This window comes from Anguilla anguilla, chromosome 3 (genome assembly GCF_013347855.1).
Source record: "Anguilla anguilla isolate fAngAng1 chromosome 3, fAngAng1.pri, whole genome shotgun sequence".
Classification (NCBI taxonomy): domain Eukaryota; kingdom Metazoa; phylum Chordata; class Actinopteri; order Anguilliformes; family Anguillidae; genus Anguilla; species Anguilla anguilla.
In genome coordinates, this window is record NC_049203.1 from 55128001 (window position 1) to 55155423 (window position 27423).

General features: G+C 44.7%; 1 protein-coding gene across 4 annotated transcripts; it reads right to left on the bottom strand.

Annotated features, from left to right (window-relative positions):
• Positions 1 to 26997, bottom strand: rps6kal (ribosomal protein S6 kinase a, like). Of its 4 annotated transcripts, none has more exons than XM_035410596.1 (22): positions 26975 to 26997; positions 16915 to 16974; positions 13561 to 13677; positions 12818 to 12899; positions 12296 to 12376; positions 11708 to 11787; positions 10897 to 11003; positions 10371 to 10408; positions 9763 to 9905; positions 9561 to 9631; positions 9179 to 9267; positions 8303 to 8367; positions 5970 to 6072; positions 5322 to 5446; positions 3984 to 4109; positions 3068 to 3157; positions 2634 to 2792; positions 2051 to 2212; positions 1560 to 1636; positions 1100 to 1217; positions 359 to 499; positions 1 to 216 (listed from the first exon to the last, which is right to left on the bottom strand). In XM_035410596.1, the coding sequence occupies exons 2-22, from the start codon at positions 16942 to 16944 to the stop codon at positions 91 to 93; spliced, it is 2130 nt and encodes a 709-aa protein (XP_035266487.1). In that variant the 5' UTR covers positions 16945 to 16974; positions 26975 to 26997; the 3' UTR covers positions 1 to 90. The 4 variants fall into 4 exon arrangements, with proteins under 4 accessions (XP_035266487.1, XP_035266486.1, XP_035266485.1 ...); XM_035410595.1 differs by lacking the exon at positions 26975 to 26997 and adding an exon at positions 26208 to 26494; XM_035410594.1 differs by lacking the exon at positions 26975 to 26997 and adding an exon at positions 17994 to 19041 and having other exon boundaries at positions 3984 to 4106.
• Between the last annotated feature and the right edge of the window lie 426 nt (positions 26998 to 27423).

Genomic DNA, 27423 nt, shown 5'->3' on the forward strand with positions numbered 1-27423 from the left:
GACGCACACACGGACGCACACACACAGACACGTGCACACGCGCACATGCACGCACGCACACACAATCCCCGTCCAGAAGTCGGTTGTTCACTACAAGTCAGTAGAGGTGAGCTTCTTCATGCTTCTCCGTTGGGCCAGACTGGAGGCAGCCACGGGTTCTAACACCGGCTGGCCTGTTTTGTGGTTCAGTGCAGAGTACGTAGCAGCCATTGCTCCCTGTGTGCAAACACAAACAAACACACAAGTCAATGCATTGCACAACGCTGTCAGCATACATAACATTTTAAGGGATAACAGGACAAAGTATGTCCAAGGGGGTGAATACTTCCGGAAGGCACGGTGCATTAGTCACATTCACCTTGACCAGGTGGGGCGCGTCGTGCCGCGTGAGCTGGAAGTGCGGGAGCTCGTCCCGGCAGGAGATCCACGAGTGCTTCAGTACCTGCTCTGCAGAGTAGCGCTGGTGTGGGTCCACGTGCAGCATGTGAGACAGCAGGTCCTGCACACGGCACGGAACAGCGTCACCATGTGAGGACCGGCGTCACCGACACACAGTCAGCCAAGACGTTCTGCTAATGTACGTACCGGTGAAGCGTGCTTTTGTGCACGCACGCACTCGCACGCTGCATGCACACACTGTCAGACAGGGCCGGCGTGAATGATGCCTGGGCCCGGGACAAAATTATTTCAACGGGCCCCGCCCCCAATCAATGGCCAACATTTACAAGTGAGGATCACTCTCTCTCCTGGGCCCCCCCCCCCCCCCCCCCCCCCCGGGCTGGGCCTGGGACAACTTCCCCGGTTGTCCCCCCCAAACGCCAGGCCTGCTGTCAGATATGTGTATCTTTGCAAGCAATGTTTGTGTAAGATATGTACACTATACGACCATAAGTATGTGAACACCTAACATCTCATCCAAAATTATTGCCATTAATATAGATTTGGTCCACCCGTTGCTGCTATGACAGCCTCCACTCTTCTGGGAAGGTTTTATGTATGTAGCTCTGCGTTTCAATGCAGTTTGTTTGTGTCTGTACATGCATACGTTAGCATTCCACAGTGTGCGCTGGGGATTGGGTCTGATGTGGAAGTTCTGTACCTTGGATGTGTCGGACACGCTGTCCCAGTTGCCCCCGCTCAGAGAAAACTTGCCGCTGCCAATTCGCTGTAGAATCTCCTCTGGGGTGTCATTGGGCCCGTTAGCAAATGGGGTGTACCTGCACAGGATGGAGAGGCCACAGGGGGGCATCAGAGAGACAGGAAATAGGTGCTTTCAGCTCTTGCTTTCTGCGTCACACCAGGGCAGTTCCATATTCACCATTACTATCGGTAAGACAACACTTGCTGTGTTACTGAGTTACATCACATTTATCCCGCTATACACACACATACCGAAAATCAAGGAAAACATTAGTATAATTCATTATTTACTGCCTCACAACTGCAGAACCGCATCTAACAGTTACCACAGAACCAAGACAACTAATGTCATAAACCTGACCCAACATAATTCTCACTTTAGACAGATCTGCTGTGTGTGAGTGTGTGTGTGCACATACCCAGCTAGCATGGTGTACAGCAGCACACCTAAACTCCAGATGTCACAAGCTGCATCATAACCCTGTCGCATCAGGACCTGAAACACAGAATCGTTAGGATATTAATCTTGACCGTTGCCTCTCTCTCACCCACACACACACACACACACACACACACACACGCATATATGAAGATGTATGAAAGCAACATGTACCAAAATAATGGCAATTATGCACAACAGACACATACAGTACACAAACACACACAGATTATTATGATCCACTGAAACCAGACTGTTCTGCAAAATGTTTAATATGGGCCATGATTGTTGAAATTCTCAGGACATGGAGAAGACAGAATATGTGCATTCTGGATGTATCTTTGAGAAGGTTGAAATGCTTTTCTCAAGCTATTCCTGCGTCCCCCAGTAGCAACCCAGGAATTGAACCCCTTCTCTCCTCTCCACCTCCGCTGAGCTCCTCCCCCCAGCCCTACTGCCATGGGGACCCACCTCGGGGGCCACGAAGTTAGCGGTGTAGCAGGGCGTGAGCAGCAGGCCACTCTCCCCGCGCAGCTGTTTGGCGAAGCCGAAGTCGCAGATACGGATGGAGTCGGGGTTCCCCGAGTCGTCCATGTACAGGATGTTACTGGGCTTCAGGTCTCGGTGGACCACCTGGGGAACGGGCGGGAACTGGTCAGCATGAGAGTCCAAGAAGCGCGGGCAGAAACGTCCTCCTCTTCCACCTTCCCAATCCTCTCTCTCCCAACCCCTGTCTACAGCTCTTCTCTGTCCCCTCCTTTCCCCCAGCCCAGTACTAGGGACTTCAGGCATCGATGGCTGCATACATACGGCTACAGTGACCGGAAATAAATCCGCCCACTAAGTGAAAGCAGAGTTTTACTTTACCATAGAAGATCAAATGCTATGGCGGCAGACGAGAGCACGTCACGCATTCAGAAATTAGCATCATAGCCGCTGCTACGATCTTTAAACATCATAGCCACACACCCACAGCTCGGTCGATGCTTAAAGTCCCTATGATTAGCCCCCCATCCCCCCCGGTCCACAGCTCCCGGGCACGCCCTGCTCTCACCCCCTGGCAGTGCAGGTAGTGCACGGTCTTGGTGATGGTGTAGAGCACCGCGCTGGCCTCCCGCTCTGAGAAATGCTTCTGCCTGAGTATCTTATCCAGGAGCTCTCCCCCTTTCATCAGCTCCGTCACCAGGTACACGAAGCGCCCCTCGTCATACACCTGCCACGGGGGAAAGAGCATGGCGACAACACATCACATGACTCAGTCACAGTATCACTATCTACCAATAATCTGATACAAAGTTAACATTACAGTACATCAGAGAGGGATGTTTACGTTAGAAACAGTATTGAGGCCCAGAGGCAGCGGCAAGGTCTATGGACATGGCAGATTAACAGCAACGATTTACCAAGTTGAAGGTATTTATTCTCGACACACTCGCTACGCTGATAAGGTCTGAGAAAGCAAAGACAAGAGAGACGCAGTGGACTCACATCTTTCAGAGTGATGATGTTGGGGTGCTGGCCGTATCGCATAAGGATCTCTATCTCCTCTGACGGATCTCTTTTACTTTTGTCAATGATCTACAATCATATGGGAATTGGGAAAAAAAAGAAAGAACCAAATTAAACAAGCAATATTCGCCATTTAAAAACCAAGGTGCAAACAACAAACCCAATAATTCACATTTTCCACACATGTATTCATACATTTTCCACACCTCCATCTGTTAATATTTTTGCTTCATCGTTATAAAAAAAGAATATTGTTATTTTAAAAATTACCTTTTCAATGCTCAAACTAAGCAAGAGAATATGCATGTAGCGATGCATCAATTTATGTTGATTCAAACTGGCATGAGCCCGATGCATTATATAGCATTGTGCTGCCATCTGCTGGTAGTCTCGCCAATTAACTCATCATTGATAAATACCGTATCTGAACAAGCTTAAAGTGTACACCAGCAACAACAGCTTTTGGTCCCCGCCAGTTCACAGTTTTAAAAGTTGCTAATTGGGGATGTGAGTGAGAGCACAGTGGAAGGGGGAGGAGGGAAGGGCAATATTGAAACAAAATGAAACAAAACATTTCACCTTTGGGTGGCTGTGAATGGGTCCTCTTTGAACAAAATGCAGTGGCAGTGCTTAATTAGATTGTTTTCTATTAGATTTTTTTTAACAATAGGACTAATATGATGTATAAAATGGATACTGGGCTTTAGAACAAAAAAAAGATGATTTAGTGTTTTTTTATCCCTTTAACTAAAGTGACTAGGAAATAATTTCATAAATGCCTTAAATTCAACCGCACACAATATACCTGAATGTATCAAAGAAGAGCTAGCCTCCCATTCATTTCTTTGTCAGAAATGGAGCACAAATCAACCAGTCAGATCCTGTGTGACACTACCTTGACTGCAAACTCCATGCCGGTGACCCGGTTGAGACAGCGCTTGCAGATCGAGTAGGAGCCCACTCCGATATCCTCTTTCAGATCATACAAGTCTGAGAACTGTGCTCCGCCACCATGCATCTGCTGGGGGTAAGAGATTTCATCCAATCACCAACAAGGACAAAGTCCAGGGAGGAAGAACACCCAATCACCAAGAAGGACAGAGCCCAGGGAGAAAGAACACCCAATCACAGAGGAGGACAGTAAAAAGTAGAAACAGATATTTAACAAAAAAACTGATCAGAAGCCTTCATGATTTTTCCTTTTGACCTTGTGACTTAACACTTGAAAGGGTAAAGAATTGAGGCTAAAGAATTTCTGACACAACTTTTGTACCACAAACTGAAAACATAACTGCTGTTATCGGGGGTGTAAAGAGATATTCTGTTATACCAGTTTGACAAATGTCACTTTGAAGGTCTGTAGGCTGGGATTATACAATTCCACTCAAAAAAAAAAAAAACCAAAAAGTGTTCTGCAAGCAGGAGACAAAAGCGTTCTGCAAGAGAAATTCCTCACCCCACAGTCCGCTCAAACCTCACTTGTTAGTTTCAGAATACGAGACCGAATAACTGGTCACTCCAATATGGCATCAATATAGCACAACTCTGTTCAACTCTAAGATTTGCTTGGCTAATACACCAATGGTTAGTAACGACTTCTCACAAATCACAATCTTGTGTTCGCAGCACTCTAATTAAAGGCGGAGATTCAACGCCGGAACATTCTGCGATGGTGCCAGGGTTAGAGTAGTCAGAGGATTTATTTGCAGTACAGACTTTTTTCAGAATTGCTGTAAGATATGGCAGTCTCCTCAGAAACATTTAACTTCAATCCCACCCAAAAACAGTGGCCAACTGTTGCTAGCTTTACACTTGCGTAGGCAGGAATGCCATACAAAATGTGTTATCAAACAAGGTGTTGAACTGAGTTCAAGGCGGGGTTGCAATTAACAGGGGGATGCAATGATGTCAGCAGTCTTCATTTTCTGAAATATCTATTCTAGTGTACAAGGATACGGGCCGCTTGCACCAATCAAATCACAAAAAAAAAACTTGGCATACTTCCTTCCAGGTTGAGTGCTTCTCATATGTGGTAAATTTCCCTTTATACCAAAAATGCCACTGTAATCAATTTAAGAAAACTAGACAGACATTGAGATCCAACCAATATTTATTAGAGTGATGCTGGTTTAGTCTTTACTTACCATTTATATTGCCACTTTAATGTTGAAAAAGATAATGTGATTATATGGTATTATATAGATATGTCGCTGGAGTGAGCCACCGGGCCTACCTGAACGATCGGGAGGATGTTGACCAGGGAGGAGCCCTTGCTGTCCTCCAGGGAGGTGGGAGCCACAAAGCTGAAGCCCTTAAAGAGCTGGTGCGCATTAGCGCTAGGCGGGACGCCTGGGGAATCTGCAGCCACAGAGACAGACATGGTCAGAACACGTTCCTGAGTGGTCACAGAGAGGGGTAGATCTGCAAGCCGCTCCATTTCAAAGACATTCACTGGAGAAAAAAAAACTTTTTCAGGGATAGTACATTTGATTTCTTCTCCTGAATAAACCATTCTATGAAATGATAGGGTTATTTCTTGTATAATAGCAACCATGCTAATCACATGCTATGGCTATTTAAGGGGAAAAACAGCATGTCTGAATTTCATAGCAGTAATTGAGAACTGGACTGCTGCAGGAGAACACAGAATACATCACCGTGCATGCTGTACACAGTCAAAGAACAGCCTGCAAACAGAAAACACCAACATGCCATGGCCTTCTTCTTTCTCTTCTTCTCTAAAAAAATACTTGATATCTAGTTACTTAGGTAATGAGAAAAAATGTAAAATCGTATTGCTAAGGGCTATGCTTGTACCAAAGTGTGACTTTCTGTACTAGTCTCAGAGAGAGGAGTGCGTTACAGACTACCCCGTGCTCACCTTTAGGGGTTTTCGCGGTGAATTCCGGATCGAAGCAGAACGTGTCGTCCGCCTTCCCCGCCGCGGGCTTGAACGGAGGCTGGACCTCCGTCCTGAACAGCTTCTGCGAGCCCGAGCGGAGAGACGCAGCGGTTACCCTGTCTGCTCCGGTAAAGAGGAGCCTCATTACCCTGCCCCCGGCCTGTCACTCAGCGCCCGCTGCTCGCTCGGGGCCAGCTGTGTTTGGCGTAAGTGCCAGGCTCCTGTCACCTACATCAGCTCAAAGGGACGCTCTGCTCAAAATCATTTAACGCTGTACGTATGAAACATTAGGAAAGCTCAATGACAGTTATTTACACAAGCATTTATGTATTTAGCAGACTCTCTTATCCAGAGGGACTTTAAACATAATGCTTAAAATAAGGTGAGGAGGACTACAAAACTTCAAAAGCTCAGTTAGCCAAACTTCCCTCCACCTTAGGCAGGTGCAGCGGAAACAAAGGTGGCTTTAAGCAGAAAGGAACTTCCTGTTTCTAATGCAAGGGGCTTTGAAATATATTTGAAATGCTTTGCATTCACAAAGTTGCCAAACGAGCTGGTCTGAAGGTTTCACTGCGCGTCCACGATGCATATTTTGTGTCATCAAAACATACATGCTCCCTCTCACTTGCAATACAGCATGAGCTCAGACCTGCCTGCGCTCCAGTGACATCACTAGCAATCGGGGATGGGTGTGGCGCTTCGGGCCTGCTGTGCTTTGAGGCCACCCACCTCAGACACCGAGAATAAAACCTGCGCGTGCGATACGGCACGCTGACCGGCAGGCAGTAAGAGGACGGCCCCATTACCAGGCCAGGGCTGGAGAGGGGCCCTGAACACTGCAGTCCCCCCACCCCGGTACTCCTTGCCGAACGGGCCGCAGAGGGAGCCGGGCCGGCTGTACGGCGGGCGTGTCCGTGCCACGCCCTCGCCGGGGAGGGCCGCGGATGGCCACAGATTAACCTTGTCCGCTCGGCGGGAGCGGCCTTGTCCCCGCTTCACGGCCCATAAAGCAGCGCTGGCTCCTGAAAGGCCCCTCGCAGGGCCCATTAGCTGGGCTCAGTCAGAAGCTGGCCTGCTGCCTGGCCCGTTTGAGCGCTGGAGCCGAGAGCACAGACAGAGAGCCCTGACTGCAGGGCTGCGTGCTATGAGCCTCCAGCCTCAAACATGGGCCCCCAGCCTCAAACATGGGCCCCCAGCCTCAAACATGGGCCCCCAGCCTCAAACATGAGTCCCCAGCCTCAAACATGAGCCAAATTTAAGAGTTGTGATACAGTGTAAAAGGGCTGGATTTGATCATTTAAGTAACAAAAAAAGTGAATAAATGAATCAAATCATAATAATTTGATAAGAATATATTGTGTGTTAAAATATTTACCCCAATAATTTCAAATTCAAGTAAAAAAGTTTTATTGTTGGTTGGTCACATATGATGTCAGGCTCAGTTTATTTTCCATTAATTCCCCGACATTGGAATTTAAAAATGCCCACAAGAGGGAGACAGACATCCAATTTGTACATCCACGGTATTAAAACAACCCTGGACATTACCTGCATTGTATGTCCTTTCTATTAAAAATAACGACTCCCCCCATTTTACACCCATGAGCTATGTTACAAAACACAGAAAGAGAAAACGGCTTTATAGCCAGCAATAATACTTAGTTAGCCAGCCAGCTGCTGTTTGTTAAACCTACATTTTAATGTATGATGGGGAAGGAGCAGAAGATCACAGAATAAGAAACGAGGGTGGTATTAAAACGATGTCAACTTAAATTATGTCCCCACCTCCCCAAGGAATCGCTTTTTCTTTCAGAATTGCAAAATCTCCCCTTTACGCGGGTGTGAACCTCCCATCGCAGATTAGTTTCACCGCTCCTGCCACATGGTCAAATTGCAAAAACAGAACGATTCTTGTTTTCGAGCTCGCCTGCGCTTTGCTGGGGTTGTCATGGGAGTTGCCATGGAGTCACGCACGCCCCCAAACGCAGAAAATAGCAGCCTACAGATGCGTCTGTACGGGAGGCCGAACGCTTCGAAATGAGTCAAAATGGATGCATCACGTATCAGAAGAGACACTTCTCACATACTGATCAGCCAGTCTCCCATACTTCTCTGCGTGCTCAGGTGAGTTTACCTTCACGTTCACACCACTGCCACTTCAAAACATTAGAATGGGGATTAACAATGAGTCACACGGTCAAACAAACAAACAAACAAAAAGCTCAAAATCATGAATGCAAAACGTGAGCTCTGTCTTCTGGAACGAAGGCAGGCTCGACTGAGTGTAACTGCGACTCTCCTGTCACACTCACATTCCAGTCGATGGTGGAGAAGAAGGCGTGTCTTTTGATCTCCTCCACCCCGTCAGGCCCCGCCCCTGCAAGACACCGTGAGAGCAGTTATGGTCCAGCTAGAGATACAGGCGCACGCACACACACACGCCCACGTCTACATTCATACACGTACACATACAAATGAATACCCACGCACGCACGCACGCACAGACACACGTATGCACACACGTACCCGTGCACTCAAAACGCAAACGCAAGCCTGTGCATATGTGAACACACACACACTGCACAAGCAAACACGCATCTGCACGTACGCACATACACACGTATACATTCAAATGTAAACACATGCCCACACGCTCACACACACACACACGCACACACGCACACACACCCCCACACACGCGCGCGCGCACACGCAGTAGGTTCAGACCACCTCTGCATACTCCCCGGTTCCGTAGAATGTGCGGAGGAGGGCATGACTCACCCTGCTCTCATTTAGAGAGGGAAAAAAACAAGCCCGATCGACACCGCCACCTGCCACCATCTAATTAGTTCTCCAGGCTGTTGCCACAAGAAATTCAATATTTCATATTTATAATTAAGTTAAAATTAAGACCTATCACCAGTGAGCAGTCATATCTATTCAATTCAACATTCCGCATTTAATTCATTATTCAGTAAATCGCGAGCGGCGGTTCGAGACCCTGCAGTCCAAAGCAGATACTGACGCAGTTGCGCATTTTGTCTGGGCAGGTTTAACACCGGGGGCCACCTGGACCGCTAGCGGAGCGAGTCAGCTCAGCCCACGCGCTGGACCGGCAAACCGCCGCACCGTCCAAACGGTGACATCACCGCCGGCTCCGCCAGGGGAGAGCGGTGGAGGCAGCGTACCTAAGCGATTGGCTGGATTGCGCTTGAACAACATTCTCAGAAGGCTCTGAGCTTCCAGGCTCAGGAACTGCGGCATGCCCAGTTTGGCTCTGCAGGACGGGTAAAAGAAAAAAAAAACAAAAAACAGGTGCAGTCATTAGGCTTACCCACACAAACACGCGCATTACACACGCAGATACGCAGCTAATATCTTCAGCAAATCTGGCAGGCTGGACATGTATCACAATGCCTCACAGGCAGTCAGTTCTAAGGAAGTGAATGAATAATCTTCATAGTGCCACGAGTGCATTTTCTTAATGAGACAGCGGAAGAAATATATAAATAACTCGCACATCGACCAACAACTTTCCAAAAGCCTTCCATTCACAAAACGATTGCTCACTTCAGTATCATGCTCATGGTTTCGTTACGGTCTTTTCCTTGGAATGGTAAAGTCCCAGTCAACATTTCAAACTGGAATTGAAAAAGAGAAACAAATATACAACATTCATAATTAATCAAAGACACCCTTTGCTGATTATTATTATCATTGTAAAACGTTATTTGTGGAACAGGAAGAAGGAGGGCGGACCCTGAAGTCGTACCATAAGGACACCTAGCGACCACCAATCAGCACTTTGGGTGTGTCCTCTCCTGTTGACCACCTCTGGGGCCATGTATTCCACAGTACCACAGAAAGAATAGGCTTTCTTATCCTGGTCTACGGACTCTTTACTGAGCCCAAAGTCTGCACAGAAACAAGCTTTGTTAGTCTCTCTCTCTCACTCTCTCTCTCTCAGACACACACAGAACTATACTGTACAATGCAACACCAAAATTATTACAGTATAAATATTATTTCCTAAATCAAAAAAAAAACATTTCAAAGTTCATTCAGAGAGCTAAAAAGCTATGCTAATTTATGCATGTCAGGCCAAACGATAGCCTCAATATATTTGAGGCAATGCAAATTTAAAATATCCTCTTTAGAAAACTGTGAAAATGAGCTAATGGGAACAGGTTCCTGTCATTACTGTGGCCACTGCATTCAACATTACTGACTCATTTTAAAGTAGTACATTTTTTTAATTCAAATTGGCACAATAAAAAATATCTAGAGTGGAGATCTTTGCAAATGAATAATAATTATACAATTGTATGTGAATGTTAGAAGCAATATGAAAAGAGAGACAACAGACTGAAGGGTCCATACCTGTTAGCTTGATATGACCAGCTTCATCAAGCAAAATGCTGAAAATTAAAATCACAATACAGGTACGTACAAACATTTCCATAACATTGCATCAATAATTAATCCAAAGACATGGTTCAGGACATGGTTCAGCTGCTGGTCACCTGTGATCATGTGATTGGCATCACAAGAGACTCAATGTAACAGCCATACCACAGAAAAAAAAAAACCTACATCTGGGAGTACATAAATTTAAACTGTCTGTTAAACTGGTCTAGCCAGGAAGAGCAGGGCTGTGAGCTCTACTCTATGTGTGGCTTCAGCGTGCAACAGCAATAGCAGAGATTTTTACATTGGGAATGCCATCCCATCGCCAGAGTGTTGCATGTTACAGAGTGTGGAGGTTCTCACAAGCATGCTGGCGTGCTCTGCTTGCGTACGGCTTGTGTACATGCATATGCACTGCACATCGTACGTGTTTGGTGTGCTGTGGAGGTTAACAAGAGAGTGGGTAAAGTCAAAGGTCAAAGCTAATGATATACATTACTTTTCAGGCTTCAGGTCTCTGTAAACAATGCCTAGGTTGTGAAGATGATCCAATGCAAGGGCCAGCTCTGCAAGGTAGAATTTCACATCCTCCTCTGTAAACATAACCTAATAAGAACTGGACAGATTTACCCTCTGATCTTCATCTGTACACAAACAAGTCATTATCATCATCATCATCATCATCATCCAGACATTAAAAGGAAAAAGCACATTACAGTAGAAATTCAGTCAAATATTTTTCATCAATAGAAAGACAGTGGTTATTGTTCAATACAGTTTCATTTTCCAGAAACATATATATATATATATATTTTGAAATCCACAATTTCTTTAATGAGCTGTAGATTATAATTATTCTAATAATAATCTACGGCGTGAGAAACAACAGTCTGTGGAATAACCCATTTCTTGCAAATTATATTGTTAGCATAGCAGCCAGTGGATTAATGGAAGGTCCAAATCATCAATCTGCACACCATTAGTTCAGGGTCAGGGCATTAAGCATTCAGGACTCCAGAGAAACTGATATTTATGCAAATGGCAGCTTTGAGACGGATGCCATGACTCAACACATTACACCAAAAGTGGGAGGGGCTGGAAAAATCCCTCTGCTACACAAACCACGCGATCAAAGACATATCCGGGTTCCATGCATCTCAAACAAAAGAGCACAGGAACTCTCATCAGGAATATTAATATTAGCAGAAGGTGGCTTTACGATCACCCGGATTTACTGCATGCAAATATCTAGATGGGTGAAAAGTGAGCATGCACACATCAGAGTAACAGGAGGAACAAGGTGACCTTACCTCTTTGGACAATCGAGTAAAGACGTCACCGCCCCTGAGAAAATCTAGAATTAAATAGAGCTTCCCTTCTGTTTGAAAGGCTGAGAGAGGGAAGAGGAGGGAAGGAGGAAGCGACAGGAAAACACCTCAGATCACTGAATCTGTCCCATTTCATAAACAAGTGAAACCAAACAACATCTTCTGTACCAAATGAAATGGTCATTTTCTCACCTTTAAAAAAAAAAAAAGCACTGAGTGAGCATTGAGGGAATTGTGTGTACACTCCATGACACCATGTTCCCGAGGAGCAGGTGTACGGTGAAATAACAATGCAAAAACGCCTGGTAGCCAAACTAATTGGACCTGCCAGAGTCCGCTCCGACTGTAACTAAAAGGGTATTAGACCCACCACAGGGCATTCTCTGCTTGAAGGGTTGCTGGCTGAGACTTAGCTAAACAGGCATTAGATTCATCTTTGCTTACTGGAGTATTAAGCTCACCGTAGTGTAGATTAACTGTGCTTAAAGGGGTATTAGCATCACTGGAGCGGAGGCTAAACGTGCTACAGGACTATGAAACTTGACTGTGCAGAAGGGGTACCAAACTCACCATAGTGCAGCTTGACAATGAAAGGGTGGTTCACTTCCACCAGAATATCCCGCTCCATCTTTGTTCGAACCCGGTCCCTCACTGCCGGGCAAAGACAGATGTGAGTCAGGAGAGGGACCCCCACGGTTCGGTGAGAATGGAGAGGGAAAGGACGTCACCATGCATTGATCATTTCCAGCCCTCCTTTAGCCTTCAAAGGTCAGCGTTCAATACCAATCAGCTGCTACCAGGACTCATGCTTCATCCTCAGACTATGTATAACACGGCTCTCATTCTGGGAGGAAGTCCTACAGACTCGTATCTTCTGAAAGATCATCCTTTACAAGAGAGCTCTGCGCCCATTGGCACAGAATGAAACTAAGACATGGAAATTGTAATTAGGATACTCAGCTAAATTTCAGTCACCTTTCCTTTGCCTGTGTCTATAATACATGCACCATCTTAGTCAAAGCAAAATGCATTTCTTAGATGGACTAAATGAAAAAGCACACAGACACAATTGATTTAACACAGCAGAATCACCTTTTAGTGAAGCCTTTTTCAGTACTTTCATTGCATAAAGCTGCCCTGCATCGGGACCCACGATTTTTCGAACCAGAAATACCTGAAAAAAAAAAAAAAAAGTTTAAAAAGAACAACCTTATTCACGGTTTAATGATTTCACTTAATCCCTAAATGCAAAACATCATGAAGTCTATTTTAAGGGGTTATTTTCTGAGGAGCATTTAACCTTTTAAAAAAGCACTTAACTGATTTAGGCTGGGCTAAATGCTATCATTCTGTATTTAGCATTTTCAGTGAATATTTCTGCAAATTTTAGACCTTGCTTTAAATAAAATAAATTGTGCTCCTTTTTAACCTTAGAACGATGATTAAACTGATCATCTGTCAGTAATTCAATAACATAGTGACATAACACTGCATCTGGCAGTGAAATGACTTTAGTCGATATATACTGTTGTTAAAAGTCCGGTAAAGGTTGGACTAGCCTTTCCGATATCAACAATAACAAAGTACAATCAAAGGTTTTCCATCACACAAAGTGCACCAAACATCATATCTAATTTAGTGAAAAGGGGGGGGGGGGTTCCATATAGACATGGTTGGCATTTTAAAGTCGATATAGAAAGGAAGGATTTCGTGTTATTAATTCTCCAACAAGCCTGGAATTGGGGAAGCCCAGTTGGGGAATTAATAACGCAAAAAAAGTGTTGAGCACAGGTGTCAGACACTCACAGAAAGGATAAGGTTTAAGAGAAGCCCACCTTGCCGAAGGACCCCTGGCCCAGCACCTTGAGCAGCTCAAACTGGGAGGGGTCGGCTTTCTCGCAGCCCTCCTTCACATGGTGGGTGATAGGGATCTCCTTGTAGACACCCTCTTCCTGCGGAGGCAGGCACTGGAGTGACCCAGCGGGCAGCAGCGACAGACACCAGGGGTACTACTGCCCATTATAAGGAAGCTTCTGCCTTTTTGTTTTGGGCTTGTGGTAGGACTTGGGATGAGGTAGAGTCTGGGTATTTGGGTGGTGTTCGGTTTTGGGTAGCGTTATGACAGGGCTACTCAACGCCAGGTCCTGCGGGACACAGTGTCTGCTGGTATTTGGTCCAACCATGCATTACACTAACCACTAACAAATTTTACTAATGAGCTTACTTCCTGAAACAAGGAGGCAAAATAATGAGTGAAATCAGGCGGTGTAGTGCCTGGCTGGGGTGAATGCCTGCAGACACTGCAGCCTGCAGGACCTGGATTTGAGTAGCACTGTTATGGTAGCATCCATAACTGTCTTTGTGGATGCATCTCACTAAAACCAGACCCTTTCCCAGAGACCAGGGAAGGTCGTGACCTTTTCTCACGTCCTTCACGCGGCGTCTTCACACCATCATGGATAACAAGGTGTCACAGTTCTAGCCTTGTAGTGCTTAGAGTGTGGATTTGAATTCACATATTTCACCCTGAACATTCTTAATGTATTCCAAGACTTTGCCGATGCGTAGACATTTAGCACATCAAATAATGATAGTTTTCCTGAACTAAATAAGACCAGCAACAAAATTCACATCACGTTCTGTCAGTAAATTAGCCTGGACAGCTAGTTCAGACATAAATCATTTGGATTTATCATCCATTTCCCGACTAATCAAAATCCCAAAACATTCCAAGAGCAAGATTTGGATATTTAATTAAATACGTCTCACATCCAATTCTTCTAATTTACTCCATAAGCTATCCCTTATAGTGCCATGGGCCACATGGGCCACATGGACCCAAACAAGACCAGAACCCATTTGTGCCAAATTGGGACCACTAAAGCCTCATTGGAGCCAGCCTCTGAGTGAGAGTGCGAAAGAAGAGAGAAAGAGCGGGAGAGAAACCATCTCCCCGCGTTATTAATTGGGCCAAGGAGCCGACATGCCGCAGCGACACCCGCCACCGCTGGGAGAGCAGACCTCAGCGAGGGGGACGCCCGGCGACATCAAAGAGCCGCTAATCGGCTTAGCCGCGGCGATGAGCCGCTCCTCCGCTGTCCGGAACAGCGGCGGCTGAATTATTCATCGCCGCTGGGAGAGCGCCAGCTCGACGCGGCGCGCGCGCCGCCGCCGTTTCAGCGTCCCCCAAGCGCGGCTCATCACAGGGACATCGACGCCCCGCGTCCCGAGCCGTTAAATCTTTACCCCCGCCACACAACCGACACGGACCCCGACGGCTTCTCACTTAGGCTATAACGTCTCTCACTTGCTAAAGATCCTTTTCCATTGTTCTCTCTATTGCTATTGCATATTTTCCTGTCGGATCCAGGGGAAAATGACCTTGCGCACCACCGAATATGGAATTTAAACACATACGCAAGCTTCTGGCAAAATGTGCATTTGCGTTTGCGTACATGGAAGTTAAAACAGGTTAGTAAAAAGTCAAGAGTAAATAAAAAAATAAAAATTCTGTGCAAATCTACCACCCACAGTATTTTTCCATTGCCAGCACACAATCAGTAATAAAAGCCAGAGGTGACTGAAAATAAGCCCCTTAATAGGGTGTGACACCATGTGTGGCTAGTGCGGACTGCATGTGCTGTGGCAGAGTTTACATGTTTCTCGAAGAAGGTCCCAGAACATCCCTAAAATGCTCAAATGCTTCAGATATGGCAACTGACAAGGCCCTGATAGCCCTGAAGCTACCACTGGATGACTAATCGTGCTCTGATGCACTGTCATTTTTATTAGTTTTCCCTCCTTTTCTCTCTATTTTGGAATGTCCAATCAAGCTCAAATGGCAACGCTCATCAACGCCTCAAGAAAAATATGAGCTGCTGCTTCTCCTCATACCACAGGCTGCAAGCTGAACTCGCACAAGCATGAGGTGGAGGAAGACACTTCACACGCAGCTCAACAGACACAAATACAGGCATCCAGTCAACCAGCCACAACCACTGATGCACAACAAGACGCTGTCATCCCATTCAACAGAAACCCTCCCATCCCAGCGCAATATGGAGCCAAATGTGTGTTGCCAAGCGCCGCAGTCTGTTACAGTCAGGCATGTTCCTTTATGAAACCCTCTCCACAAGAAATAACGATTGCGAAGCACCACTAAGCAGGCACTGACATGTATTCAGTGGGTATGTCAGGGGGCAACCAAACATTGCTAGGAAAATGTGCACATTATTACATAATCAACAGAACCCAGTATGTGTCCTTTTGCGGTTGCAACTTCCATGACAACCTCATTACAAAATTTCCAGCTGCTTGATTATTTACAGAAACATACAATAGGAAACAGGGGATGCGTACTTTTTATACAAGCCACAGATATATTAATAAATGGTAGTAGTACAGGAAAATCCAGACCATTCCATCAGAAAAGGAAGCTGGAATCTGTAATCTTCTCAGTCTGTGTGGGCATGTACTGTATGTGCGTGTGTTTGTGGCCAGGATGCACATTTTTTTCAGTGATGACGTCAGCAGGCATTGCTAGCACCAGCCCACTCTTGCGTGTCGTGGGAGTTGAAGGTTGTGTGTACCATTCAGCCTCTAAGTGCAAATGAGGAAATTGATATGCAGAGTATAGCCTACATCAGGCCAGGAAGCCTGGAATTATAGACGATGATCATATGTGGCCCTGTGCATCAGTACCAGAAACTGTTCGTCACCAGGGAAACGGTGCATTTGTGTTCCTTCCTGGTCGAGCTATGTGACTCCAGCACAAAATAAATTGTTAAGCCTCCAGGAGTTGATGACACTTTAGTTTGAGTAATGCATAAGTGGATTATTTCTTGTGAGGTACAGTGCAGAGGGGTCTGTCATCTTGTTTGCTTCTTCTAGAAGAGGCATGGGGGATCCCATTCCTGGAGGGTCGTATCAGTTTCTAAATATATCAGTTTATATTCAAACTTCTGGTCCTAATTATTTAATCATCCACAACCAGTAGTTGACTTGCACGTCAGACAATGGTAAGCCGATTAATGTATGGACAAAATAACAGCTGTGCTTCCTGAATGTATCCATAAATGTATCTAAAACTTCAGCTAACAAAATTTCACATAACACGATTGACCTAATTAAATGAACTGAACTGTGGTCCTCCAGCCCTGTCGTAGAGTGAGCTGCAGGCTAGTACTCACACAGTGTGACAGGGACTCCCCTTCCTCCATCGGCTCGTCTGTCGTCTGGTGCCCATTGACCTGGAAGAAGAAAACAGTTCTTCAGGCAGACCAGAGACAACGCTTCGCAATGATGACATCAACAGGCAAATGAAAACTGTTTACACCACAGTACACCAGAGACCAAGGGGAAAAGTGGAGGGATGATGTCACGGGTCAACAGGGAGGGGTGAAAGTGCGTCCCTGGGGCCACGCCCCCACGGGGCTTCGGAAGCGACGCAGTGAGGTAACGCCGGAAACTGGCATCAGGCCGACGCCAGGTCCCTCAAATTGCTTCCGCTATCGCGTTAATGCGTTAATGCACAGCTAAGTGTGGGTGGAGGCGTGCTTCTCACAAAACAGAAAAATAAATGCCAGGTGCTCAGCGCTCACAAGAATTTAACAAAATATATATATTTTTTCCAAAATACTGTCCGTCCCCTCATTATTAAAAAAACTTTCTATCTTTTCATGCCGTTGTTTAGTTGTGTTGCAGCTAAGCTTCAACTAGCTTCAGCTATCATCAAAGCACATGAAGGCAGGCATCATACAGACATTTCAAGATGCATAATTAACAGCGGGTAACGTTTACCTGCGTTTAACTGTACGTTAGCCTACATATACAGCTAATGGGCATGAGGCCTCCTGTGTGATCCACAAGTGTTTTATCATAGAACAGTTCCACAGAAAATTCTGTGCATGCATGTATTTATCATTTTTATTTAGCAGATTCTGTAATCCAGAGCAGCTCGCAGGGTTATCAAGGCAAAATACATAAATGCATATATTAGAGAAGAGACAAATAAGGACGTGTGAAATGAACCGGAAGTAACAATGAGTAATGGCAAAGTGTACACTGTAGTGGTGATACGTAGGTAGGTTTTTAGCATACTAATGGAATACATTGTGAATTTATGAAAATGCCCAAATGTCAGAACTCAACCACGTTCGCAGCTTAAATGTAAATTTTTGTGGAGGCAGAGGAGTGTTTTATACCATCGTAATTATTTTACTGTGCGTATTTATTTCTACATATAAGCCTTTCATCAAGCACTGGCAACCTTTTTGCATTTTCTGTTGAGGCACAGCCTGGGGGAATAATTCGAACCCGCAGCCCAGTGGCCCAGCAGTCCAGCACTCGCACACGCACAGCCGCCTCCCGCTCTCTGAAAGGAACGAAACAGCGGATCTGAACCTCCCAGTGATGCCATTAAATCTCTGAATAAAGCACCTTTTTCTGCCGGAAACGCGGCGGCGATGATACAGTTCTGTTAAAAGGCACTCTGGGCCCTTCCATAAGAAAATAAAAGCAAGGGAAAGAGCTGGGTGGAAGTACAAAAGCACTTTGAGTCAGTCTTACGAGGGCGATTTGTCTGATGGGAGCTGGTCGCATACAGCTCCGCGCTTTCCCTGGTATGCGTTTCCTAATAGGGTCAATTACTGACTCACCACACAGAACAAACACAAATGTCAGGCTCCTATTAGGTACAAGCAATAGTCACTTTTTCAGCTCCGGTTTTCTCAGGGCAGTGAACAGGTTTCTGTGCAGTCGCTCTCTTGCACGGATCCTTAAATGCACTCACATGTACAATCGCATGCTAACAAATACACAAATACAGCTAACACACACACACACACACACGCACGCACAAGCATACGATCATCCAGCCCACACAGCTTACACGGTAATTCAGAAAATGAAACATCTGAACAAATATAAAAACGCTACAAATAAAAATTAAGAGGAAAGGAAAACATATTTCAGGAAGAAGACCACCGCAATGTGCTGTGTTCTAAATATGCATAATTAATGTTTAATATTCCAGGTACTAAGGCTCACTGTTCATAGCTCACCAAAGCCAAACCAGGGAGCTCTGCTGCTAAGCAGGTTCCCTGCACACATCAGCGAAGAGCTGGAATATCGCATCCACTGTTAGGAGTGCTGTGTGAGTGTGTGTGTGTCTATGTGCCATACATGCACACCAGGGGGAAAATGAGTATGTGTATGTTTGTCTGTGTGCATTTGCGCGTGTGATCATGCTCTTATTTGACCATCTCCTCTCTGGTTTGGCAGTCAGAGGGACAGCGATGGAGCAGTGGGACCCGCCACGCCTCGCCTCCTCCCCCTCCTCCTCTACCTCCTCACTGTGCAGATTCTGCGCGGGGCACTGACATCAGCACCTTCAAGGCTACTGCAGGGAGCTGGCTGGGGAGGGTGAGAGGCTCCTGACATCACCGCTAGCACCCCCCCCCCCCCCACCTGCAGAGCTCCACCTACACCTCCCATGCTTACCCACTCGCACTGCGTGGGTGAAGTATTAACAGCCAATGAACACTGCCACCTCTCACTATTTTCATGTGGACGTTTGTGTGACATGGATGTGATTGTGTGTGTGCGTGTGTGCGTGTGTGTGTGCGTGTGTGTGCACGTAACACACCACATGTTCTCTCACCTCATCACCACGTACGCCAGAGTGGCATTGTTGGGAGTGTTTTTGGTATTATGCAGCGCAACCTCACTGCATTTTATAAACGAGAGCTCCATTTTCACTTACGGAAGGATGAAGCTCAATGTCGCAAGAAATAAAAAAGCATTCCATTATAGTCGAGTTTGTGGTGCGCGCCACACAATCCAAGCTGTCACCATGCCACTACTTCATTGAGGTCTTAGCCTATGTACTGTATCTTGTTATGATTTTCATGTCGTCAATTAAATGACATATCTGATCGTCATATCTGACTTTTATGCTTATGGCCTATAGAAAACCGTTTTTAAGCAACAAAAATAATTTAAATGATTTAACCAGAATTTGGTATTGGACACCTTGCATATGCAATTGAACATGGCTAATTATGCAAATAGAAAGCAACTTGCAAATGCAAATAGAAGGGAAAAATTAGCGTGCTTAATTTGAGAATATTATAATAGTTTAAAAAATAAGTTAAAAAAACCTTGACATTGAGAAAAGGCATATCGGATTCTGGGATATATGTAGCGCAAAGTACCGAAAATAAAACAAAGGATCTTACGATTAAACAATGACTCTGACATTTACAGACCACATTAAAGTGCTGTGCCCAGTTCAGAGAAAAACACTATAAGGAGGATATAGCCAACAAAAGGAAAGGAAGGGCATGTTTACAAAATTGGCTCCAGGTATCGGAAATAATTCAGGTTCCTATTTGTGCACAATGAGCTTCAAGAGTACTTGAGGTTAATAGGCCTATATTTTTTTAAGGGATTATTAAAGGGCGCTACAGAAAATATTCCAGCTACATCAGTCAGCAGAACAAGCAGGAACAGACGGAAATGAGTTAATGCCCGTTCTCGTCATCAAATTTCTTCTGCATTAGTCTCCTTCCCTGACATTAAGGTTCACAGCAGAGATCTCAGGAGTGCGTTTCTACCAAGTCATGACTGCATGATCACCGTGGCTGCGCTCAGGCTTCCGCCTGATGCACAAACGTGCTGACTCCGCAGTCACCGGCCAGTCGAAGGAATCCCAACACTGCGGCACTTGTTGCGGCAGGCTTAAATGGCGACCGTCGAGAGAGTTCGAGAGATTCTCGTAGCAAAGACGCGGGGCGGCGGTCTTAAGAAAAAGCACAACGGCAGTGAGGTAACGTAAAGCCATCGGTGCTTCAGAAGGCGCAAGCCTATGAAAGTGTGGTGCGAGGTTATCCCTCACACAACGACCGTTAAAGAAATCGCCCACAAAGCCGTGTGCCATCGCATTCAGAGGGGTCAAGGGCACTGCATTCTCATCCTTCTCCCCAACCTGCAAGGTTCACTTTATACAGACAGCAGATGTAGAGAGAATTAACTGTTTTCTTCTAAAGTCAACTACCTATATAGTACAGAAAGTGGCACATATCTCATGCAAAACCTGGATATAACCACCTGTCTATGACTCTCTGTGATGATATTTTGTTGTTGTACTGCCCATTAATTGAATATTCATGTCCCTGATTTGGGTGTGTCTAATCAGATTAGCTTAGCGTGCTCTGCAACGCAAACGTACATTTCATCCACAGATGCTGAGTCAGCTCTCCCAGATCTCTAAACACCACCAGCGATAACGCCCCCAGATCTGGGCAAAGTCACTGGACCGGTAGAGTGATGGCTCCTTTCTGCAGGTCAGGTAAAAGCTAGGCGGGGACAGAAGCCTGCAGATACTGCAGCTCCACTACAGCCCTCCAGTAACCCGGCTGCAAAGCTGGAATGAGGTGTCGGCCAACCACAAGGAACTACCTGTTAGTGGAACTACCAAAAAAGGCAAAAACAATCAACCCTTTATGGTTGGGGTGTCCAAACTATGGTCACATTTCTGGAGGGATTACTCTGGCTGAATTTGTTGACGTGTCGCCCATAGGCTACACCGTTCCAAAATAATACTGAAGTACAACATTTGAGGAGAGGGCACAGGTGAACCATCAGACCTTATGTGAAACAAGCCAAATTAAGTTAAACCAAGGAGGCAGTTATGAAAGTAACAGCAGAGGTTGACACAAAATCCATCATGTACACTGGGTGTCAAAGGAATCGCCCTCTAGCTTCAGAACTCCACAGCATCTGCAGGATGAGTGGGCCATGTCCAGTAGGGAACTGGGGCATGGTCATTAAGCCACACTTACGGTACAGAACCTGCTGCCCCAGCCCTGCTGAACACAAACCTGCAAGCAGCATCCGTGACTATCCTCTCCACTACAAGGATTTTTATTTTTATTTTTTTGTGTTCAGGGATACAATTGCTCGCATAGACACACAGGCGCACACACACACACACACACACACACACTCGCCCGCCCACAGCTCCTTAAACAAATGCAGTGCGTGCGTCACACTTGTCACAGTTCACAGAGCTGCTTCAAAATAATTAAATAGCACAGAGCTCTCTAAATGCAGTTTCCTATTTGCCTTCACGCCCCTATGCATGACAGATAGGACAGCACAGCGCTCCTGTGATATACGGTCTTCCACACTGCCCTTTCCCCATCTCAGGAACACTGTAAAAATGGAGGGGGAGTGGGGGAGGGGGAGTGGGGGGGGGGAGGGGGTGCAGTTCCAGGCATTCTGTTCCCCCGATCCCATTTCATGCCATTTACGATATTAGACTGCAAATCAATTTCAAGCATTCCAGCCAACCTCACAGGATGACTCACCCCATTTATCAGGAGCAATGAATGAGAGAAACGACTTCTTAGGAACGGAGATCGGCCACAGAAGCGCGCACATTAGCTTTTAGTCCACAGATCACATGTACCCCTCCCCCATCCTTCTACCCATTCACCCACTCAAAACGATTGATGAGGGACAGAAATAAATTGCTTCGTACACACACAAAGCAAATGGTATCGTTGTGAATGTCAGGAAATATGGCGAGTTTCAATAAATATTTCAAAAGACTCTCATTGCCCAATTATAGCACCAGACATCAAAATAATAAAATATTAAATAGAGGAAATTCAATCAAGGGTCTTCCGTCATAAGGACCTCATTTGGAGACATAAGCTAAGCAACACAGGGTTCTGGCTCACACTAAAAATAAGACCAGATACAAACCTGCATCAGGAAAAATATCACCACAATACTTAACTAAAAGCAAATGTCCACCAACCAAAAACTGCACAGAAAATATAAACACTTCACAAAAAGATAATCAGGATTTGTGAGATAACATACCCCAGGTAAGCAAAGGAGATCTATCTTTTAGAAGGTTACAAGATAGAAACATCACAGATCAATAAAAATAATAATAATTTATCCTGGGTCACTGCACAATTGTGTGGCAATTACTCTGACCTCAAAGCTTACCTAATGGAAACTTCATATCTTCTAAAAGCGACACACATTCTCCACTGTCATGACACTGCCCATCACCTACAATGCATAATCCATACATTTAAAGGGATTGTGCACATTCTGTACTTCATAAAAAATAAAAAACATTTTTATAAGAGTATGAACAACATTTCTGATGAGACACATTAGGGTCATTGCTTTCTATATATTCATGACTGTATAAAAAATAAATAAACAAAATATATGAAGAAATTTACTTTGTGATGCTGTGACAGCCTTTGATCACTTGAATCACACTAAATTTCACACATATACAGTGTGATACAGTTAAGCCAAATTTGGCATCAAGCATTGGAAAATGTACATTATTTAAGACTTGGCTAAGGAAATGCATTAGGGGAGAACTTCAACTCAAAAACATACAGACATGGAATCCATATTGTTTCTCCTACCAGGGATGGAAACAGCAAATCTGACACACAAGCGTTTGAGCAAATTACAGCCGTTTCCTAAATCAGGTTAGTCAGGCCACCTGTTGTTAGCTTGTACTGGAATGGCTCAAATAACTGTGCATTGAGAGCGCTACTTACATGTGCATCCCTGACTGCACAGTGTTTACAAGCTTTCACAAACCATTATTACCTGCTGAGAAATACATGTCCCAGGAGATGCTGCAACTGCTTACAGAAAGCACATTTCAAACAGCAGCATTGGACGATTTTTTAAAATGTAGCTCTGAGTGTCAGGATCCATTCAAAGCACAAGAAAGAGGGAAAAAAACTACTTTCATGTAAGAAACATAATGAATATCAAGGCTTGAGGAAGGTGCTCGAACAGCAGCAGTGGAGTTTCAAAAATGTAAGAAAGCAATCAACTTAACCTTGTATTTGAAGCAGAGATCTTAGATCAGACTGGGTCTACCACAGAGAGTAAAACAGATTTCACCGCATAGACATCTACCTTAAATGCAAACGGTTTGGCTTACGGAAATCTTAAGTATGGTACCCACAAATTACACCAATGTTAATGGAGTCTCAAATCAGATAGGGTGGCAGTGTACAGGAAAGCAGATACAAAATAGAGCAGGTCCTGTGTTATCTATGACAACACTGTTTACAATCCAGTTCCTTCCTATGAGTCATCTCACCTGACCCATCTGTCAATGGGCCATAGATGCACCCTACTTTAATGCCAAACCCCCCATCTTCATCCCCACCCTTTGTGACAAGGTTTTTTTTCCCTTTTTGATGGCGTTTTTAGTTTGATACTGTGTGTATTGACAGGTGTGTGTATTGGTTGGTTTTATTAATATTTTTATTCTAGTGTAATGAATTGACTGATGTTCTAATGAAGGGGCATCAAAGTAAGTCAAGTCAAATCAATCTCTCACTCTCTCTTTCAATCATTTCAATGATAAGAAAAAACACTAAAGACACATTATTTTACAGAATGTACAACAGCACACAAGAGTAGATTTAGAGACAGAATTAAAAAGCCCAATGTATAGCTTATCCCATTTGTTTCATTCATCCTGGTAGACAGTAACAGAAGGATTAGGGCACCGAGAGTGATTTAAAGAGGGTGTGGGCATGTTAAACATAGTAGTGCAAGTACAATGCCGGCTTTGGGATGTGAGGGTATTGTCAGGTCCCCTGAACTACACCATTGTTCTCAGAGTGACACTCTTATCTGATGTCAGCAGATGGCATTTGTTTCATCAGCAAAAAGCAGGATCTGTGAGATGGATGGATGAATGCTGGCTGGCCAGCATGCCACCTACAGAAAGAGACAGTATTGAGGACTAGCAAAGACAGACACATTGTAGCGTTGACACTTTCAACTATAGCAGGAAATGAGGTGCAATGTATACGACTGAAGGCTACTAGCACTAACTAAAGAAACAAATAACAGTGCCATATAAGGTGGTGTTAAGCTACATCTGCTTTGACTAAATAATGACAAATTCTAGCATCAACAAACAAGAATGTTCAGAACGGAACAAGCCAATTTATTCTGTAATGCTTTCTTGAACGATCGGACATCATGCATTAGAAGAGAGAATAATAATATATTTCAACTGATTATTAAGGCAACTCCGACGCAATTGTCGGCAGAACTGCATTGATTTATTCTTCAATTCAGTCACATATGCAGCACGCCAAATATATCCCTGTAGATTCCCATATGCAGTGACATATTCACCCTAGTAACATGCAATGCCCTTACCGTTTCAATAATTATACAGGGAGATATTGTGTATGTAGAACCAAAACAATATTACGCGCAGTCTGCAGTGAAACAAAACGTAGCCTGCACTTACAATGCCAGCGCCAACTCTTCAGAACACGACCAGATTTAGGGCATAAAATCTCTTTACTTGGCTATTTGTACGGCGGTCTGTTGGCAGGACAGGACATAAGACGCTGCTGATCCATATATTGCACAAATCAGAACGTCAGTGTAAAACGCTTTGTTCTAGCCATTTTAAATAAACCACTGTGTTACGATAAGTGCGCATTTCAGAAAACTGTTGGAATGTTTGGTTACCAGACTTGTTCCATTTTGTTTCATTTTGTAAATTAAAGTTACGCTGTTCAATCATACTAACTGGAAAGACCGGCAACACACAACTTAATCGTTAAAAACACTGACCCAGCTGAAGAAGCATGCGCGGTTCTGTCTGCAAGCTAACTGCAAGTCCGATATGTCAATTTCATTTATCTAGGGCTAAGTAGCTAGCTGCCTCTCGTAGATGACATTCAACTTCAGTTGAACTTTTGCGTTGTCATATGGACTATGGTAAGAAAATTAAGCACAGGATGCCCCGAAACCACAGCGCAATTGATATATAAACTAGCGCTTATTTAATTTGCTTTCTAGACATGTTTGTAGGCACATTGCTGCAAACAACAACCCACAACAGCGAATACAAGTTAGCTAGCTAGCACAGCGACAAGCTAACGCTGCTGTTGCTTTCGGAAGCAGGGGGTTAGCGGAGTTAAGAGGCAATACGTTTACAAAGAGGTTATTGCTTGCTAGCAACTAATTGAAATTTTGGGACTCCAGTAGCTCTACCATTTTTGTCCCGGCAGATATACCTGCGAAACCGATAGCCAGTGATCAGCTACCCAAGTAAATAACTTGGATTTACCGTTGCATACTAGCAAGCTGGATGTTGTGTCTTGGTGTTTAGTTAGCTAAAAGATAGTTTGGTAGAAACGTCACCAAAACAAAATAAAGAAACTTATTTAACATAACTGTCAAGTTTACTTTTTAGTTAGCTGGCCATGTGGAGCTTAATTGCTGAACAACTGCAAAACACCCCAGCTCATCCGCTTGCGGAGACAAAGTACACAAGTTTAGGAGCTTGATCGCTACGTGGCGAACACGCTGCCGATTGAGCTTGCACCAAAACTGACAACTGTCAAATCGTATATAACAGACACGATGCAGTTAAATATATGATACATACCTCGCTACTAACGGTATGTACCTCCATTTTGTGCCAGGAATCCTGCGGTTGAGCAAAAGGCATTGTACTATTGACTACTGCCTTATTTCAGACTGCATTTCTTCGTTTCACTGGTCAGCCTGGTTGCCTCCGCCCCCTGGTTTTCAGTTGCGACGAAGATTAACTAATAACGTTACCCAGTTCTACCGACGGTGCACGGTCTATCTGGAGTGTAGCAGACTGTATCACGTACGGATCGTCTATGGCCAGTCCCTTTGCTATTCCTATAGATGTGAATATGGCCGTCTGATGAACAGTATGGGAAGCAAGTACAACTGACGTAGCTATGACGCCATGAAGCTAAGGATTTCCCCATCCCGAGAAACAACTCAAACCTGGGGTGGGTAAAAACCTGAACAAAAATAACCTTGGCAGCCAGGTTGGAAAAACCCTTAATAATTGCTGAAGCAAGAGAGGGGCATATATATGACAATATGATTGCTACACAATTAGAAATTTAACCTACAATGTGTGCGTTCGTATGCATGACATTATTATCTCGTCTAGGCTATAACTACAATTACATTAATTTTTCCTTTCATCGGTGCTGACTGTATTAGCCTAATGTAGAACACACGTGGTGTGTCAGTTGTAATGTGATTCCATTTAGACTAAATGTTATTAGTCATGAAAATGTGCACCTTTATAAGTTTCATTTGTGTTACTCCCTTCACTTCATAATGCATTGATTAACATCTACACCTCAAGCTCAATTTAAAGTTACCCACCTTAGCAGGTAAGTCAAATTATGAAGACTGCGGATTCTCTTCCAACCTTGTGCGCATTTTTCTCAGACACATATGACCGCATAAAAAATTTCAAGCTTCGCATCCTTTGTACAATTACAAAAGCTCACAAACGCCTGCGAATAAAACGGCAATTTAGATAACAGTGTCGTAATGTGATTCTTTTTCCACCTCGAAGCGGTTGAAGATGTGCTTTTCATTGTTACCGTGGTCACTCCCGGCTCCGCCTCAAGAGGGAACCCCTGCTCATCTGTCGCACCTGGAGTAGCCTATCTGTTGTTCAGACATTTGTCATTCGCACAGGCGTTTTAACAGCGCGTACTCCTGATAGAGGACCAGACGATCTCTCTTATCCACGGGTGTGTACTCTTTGGAAGGACCTAATTTCTCCACGTTGCTATATAGTAATCTGGTAGAGTTCATAAATTTAA

What these genes read in the sequence shown, in the direction of transcription:
- rps6kal (XM_035410593.1), bottom strand. Translation starts at nt 18,143, where the DNA reads ATGGCATCACTGGGAGGTTCAGATCCGCTGTTTCGTTCCTTTCAGAGA. An exon ending in TGGTCATATCAAGCTAACAG is followed by an intron (nt 9,906 to 10,370) that starts GTATGGACCCTT and finishes GTTTCTGTGCAG; the next exon opens with ACTTTGGGCTCAGTAAAGAG. An exon ending in ACTACCTGCACTGCCAGGGG is followed by an intron (nt 2,213 to 2,633) that starts GTGAGAGCAGGG and finishes CCCGTTCCCCAG; the next exon opens with GTGGTCCACCGAGACCTGAA.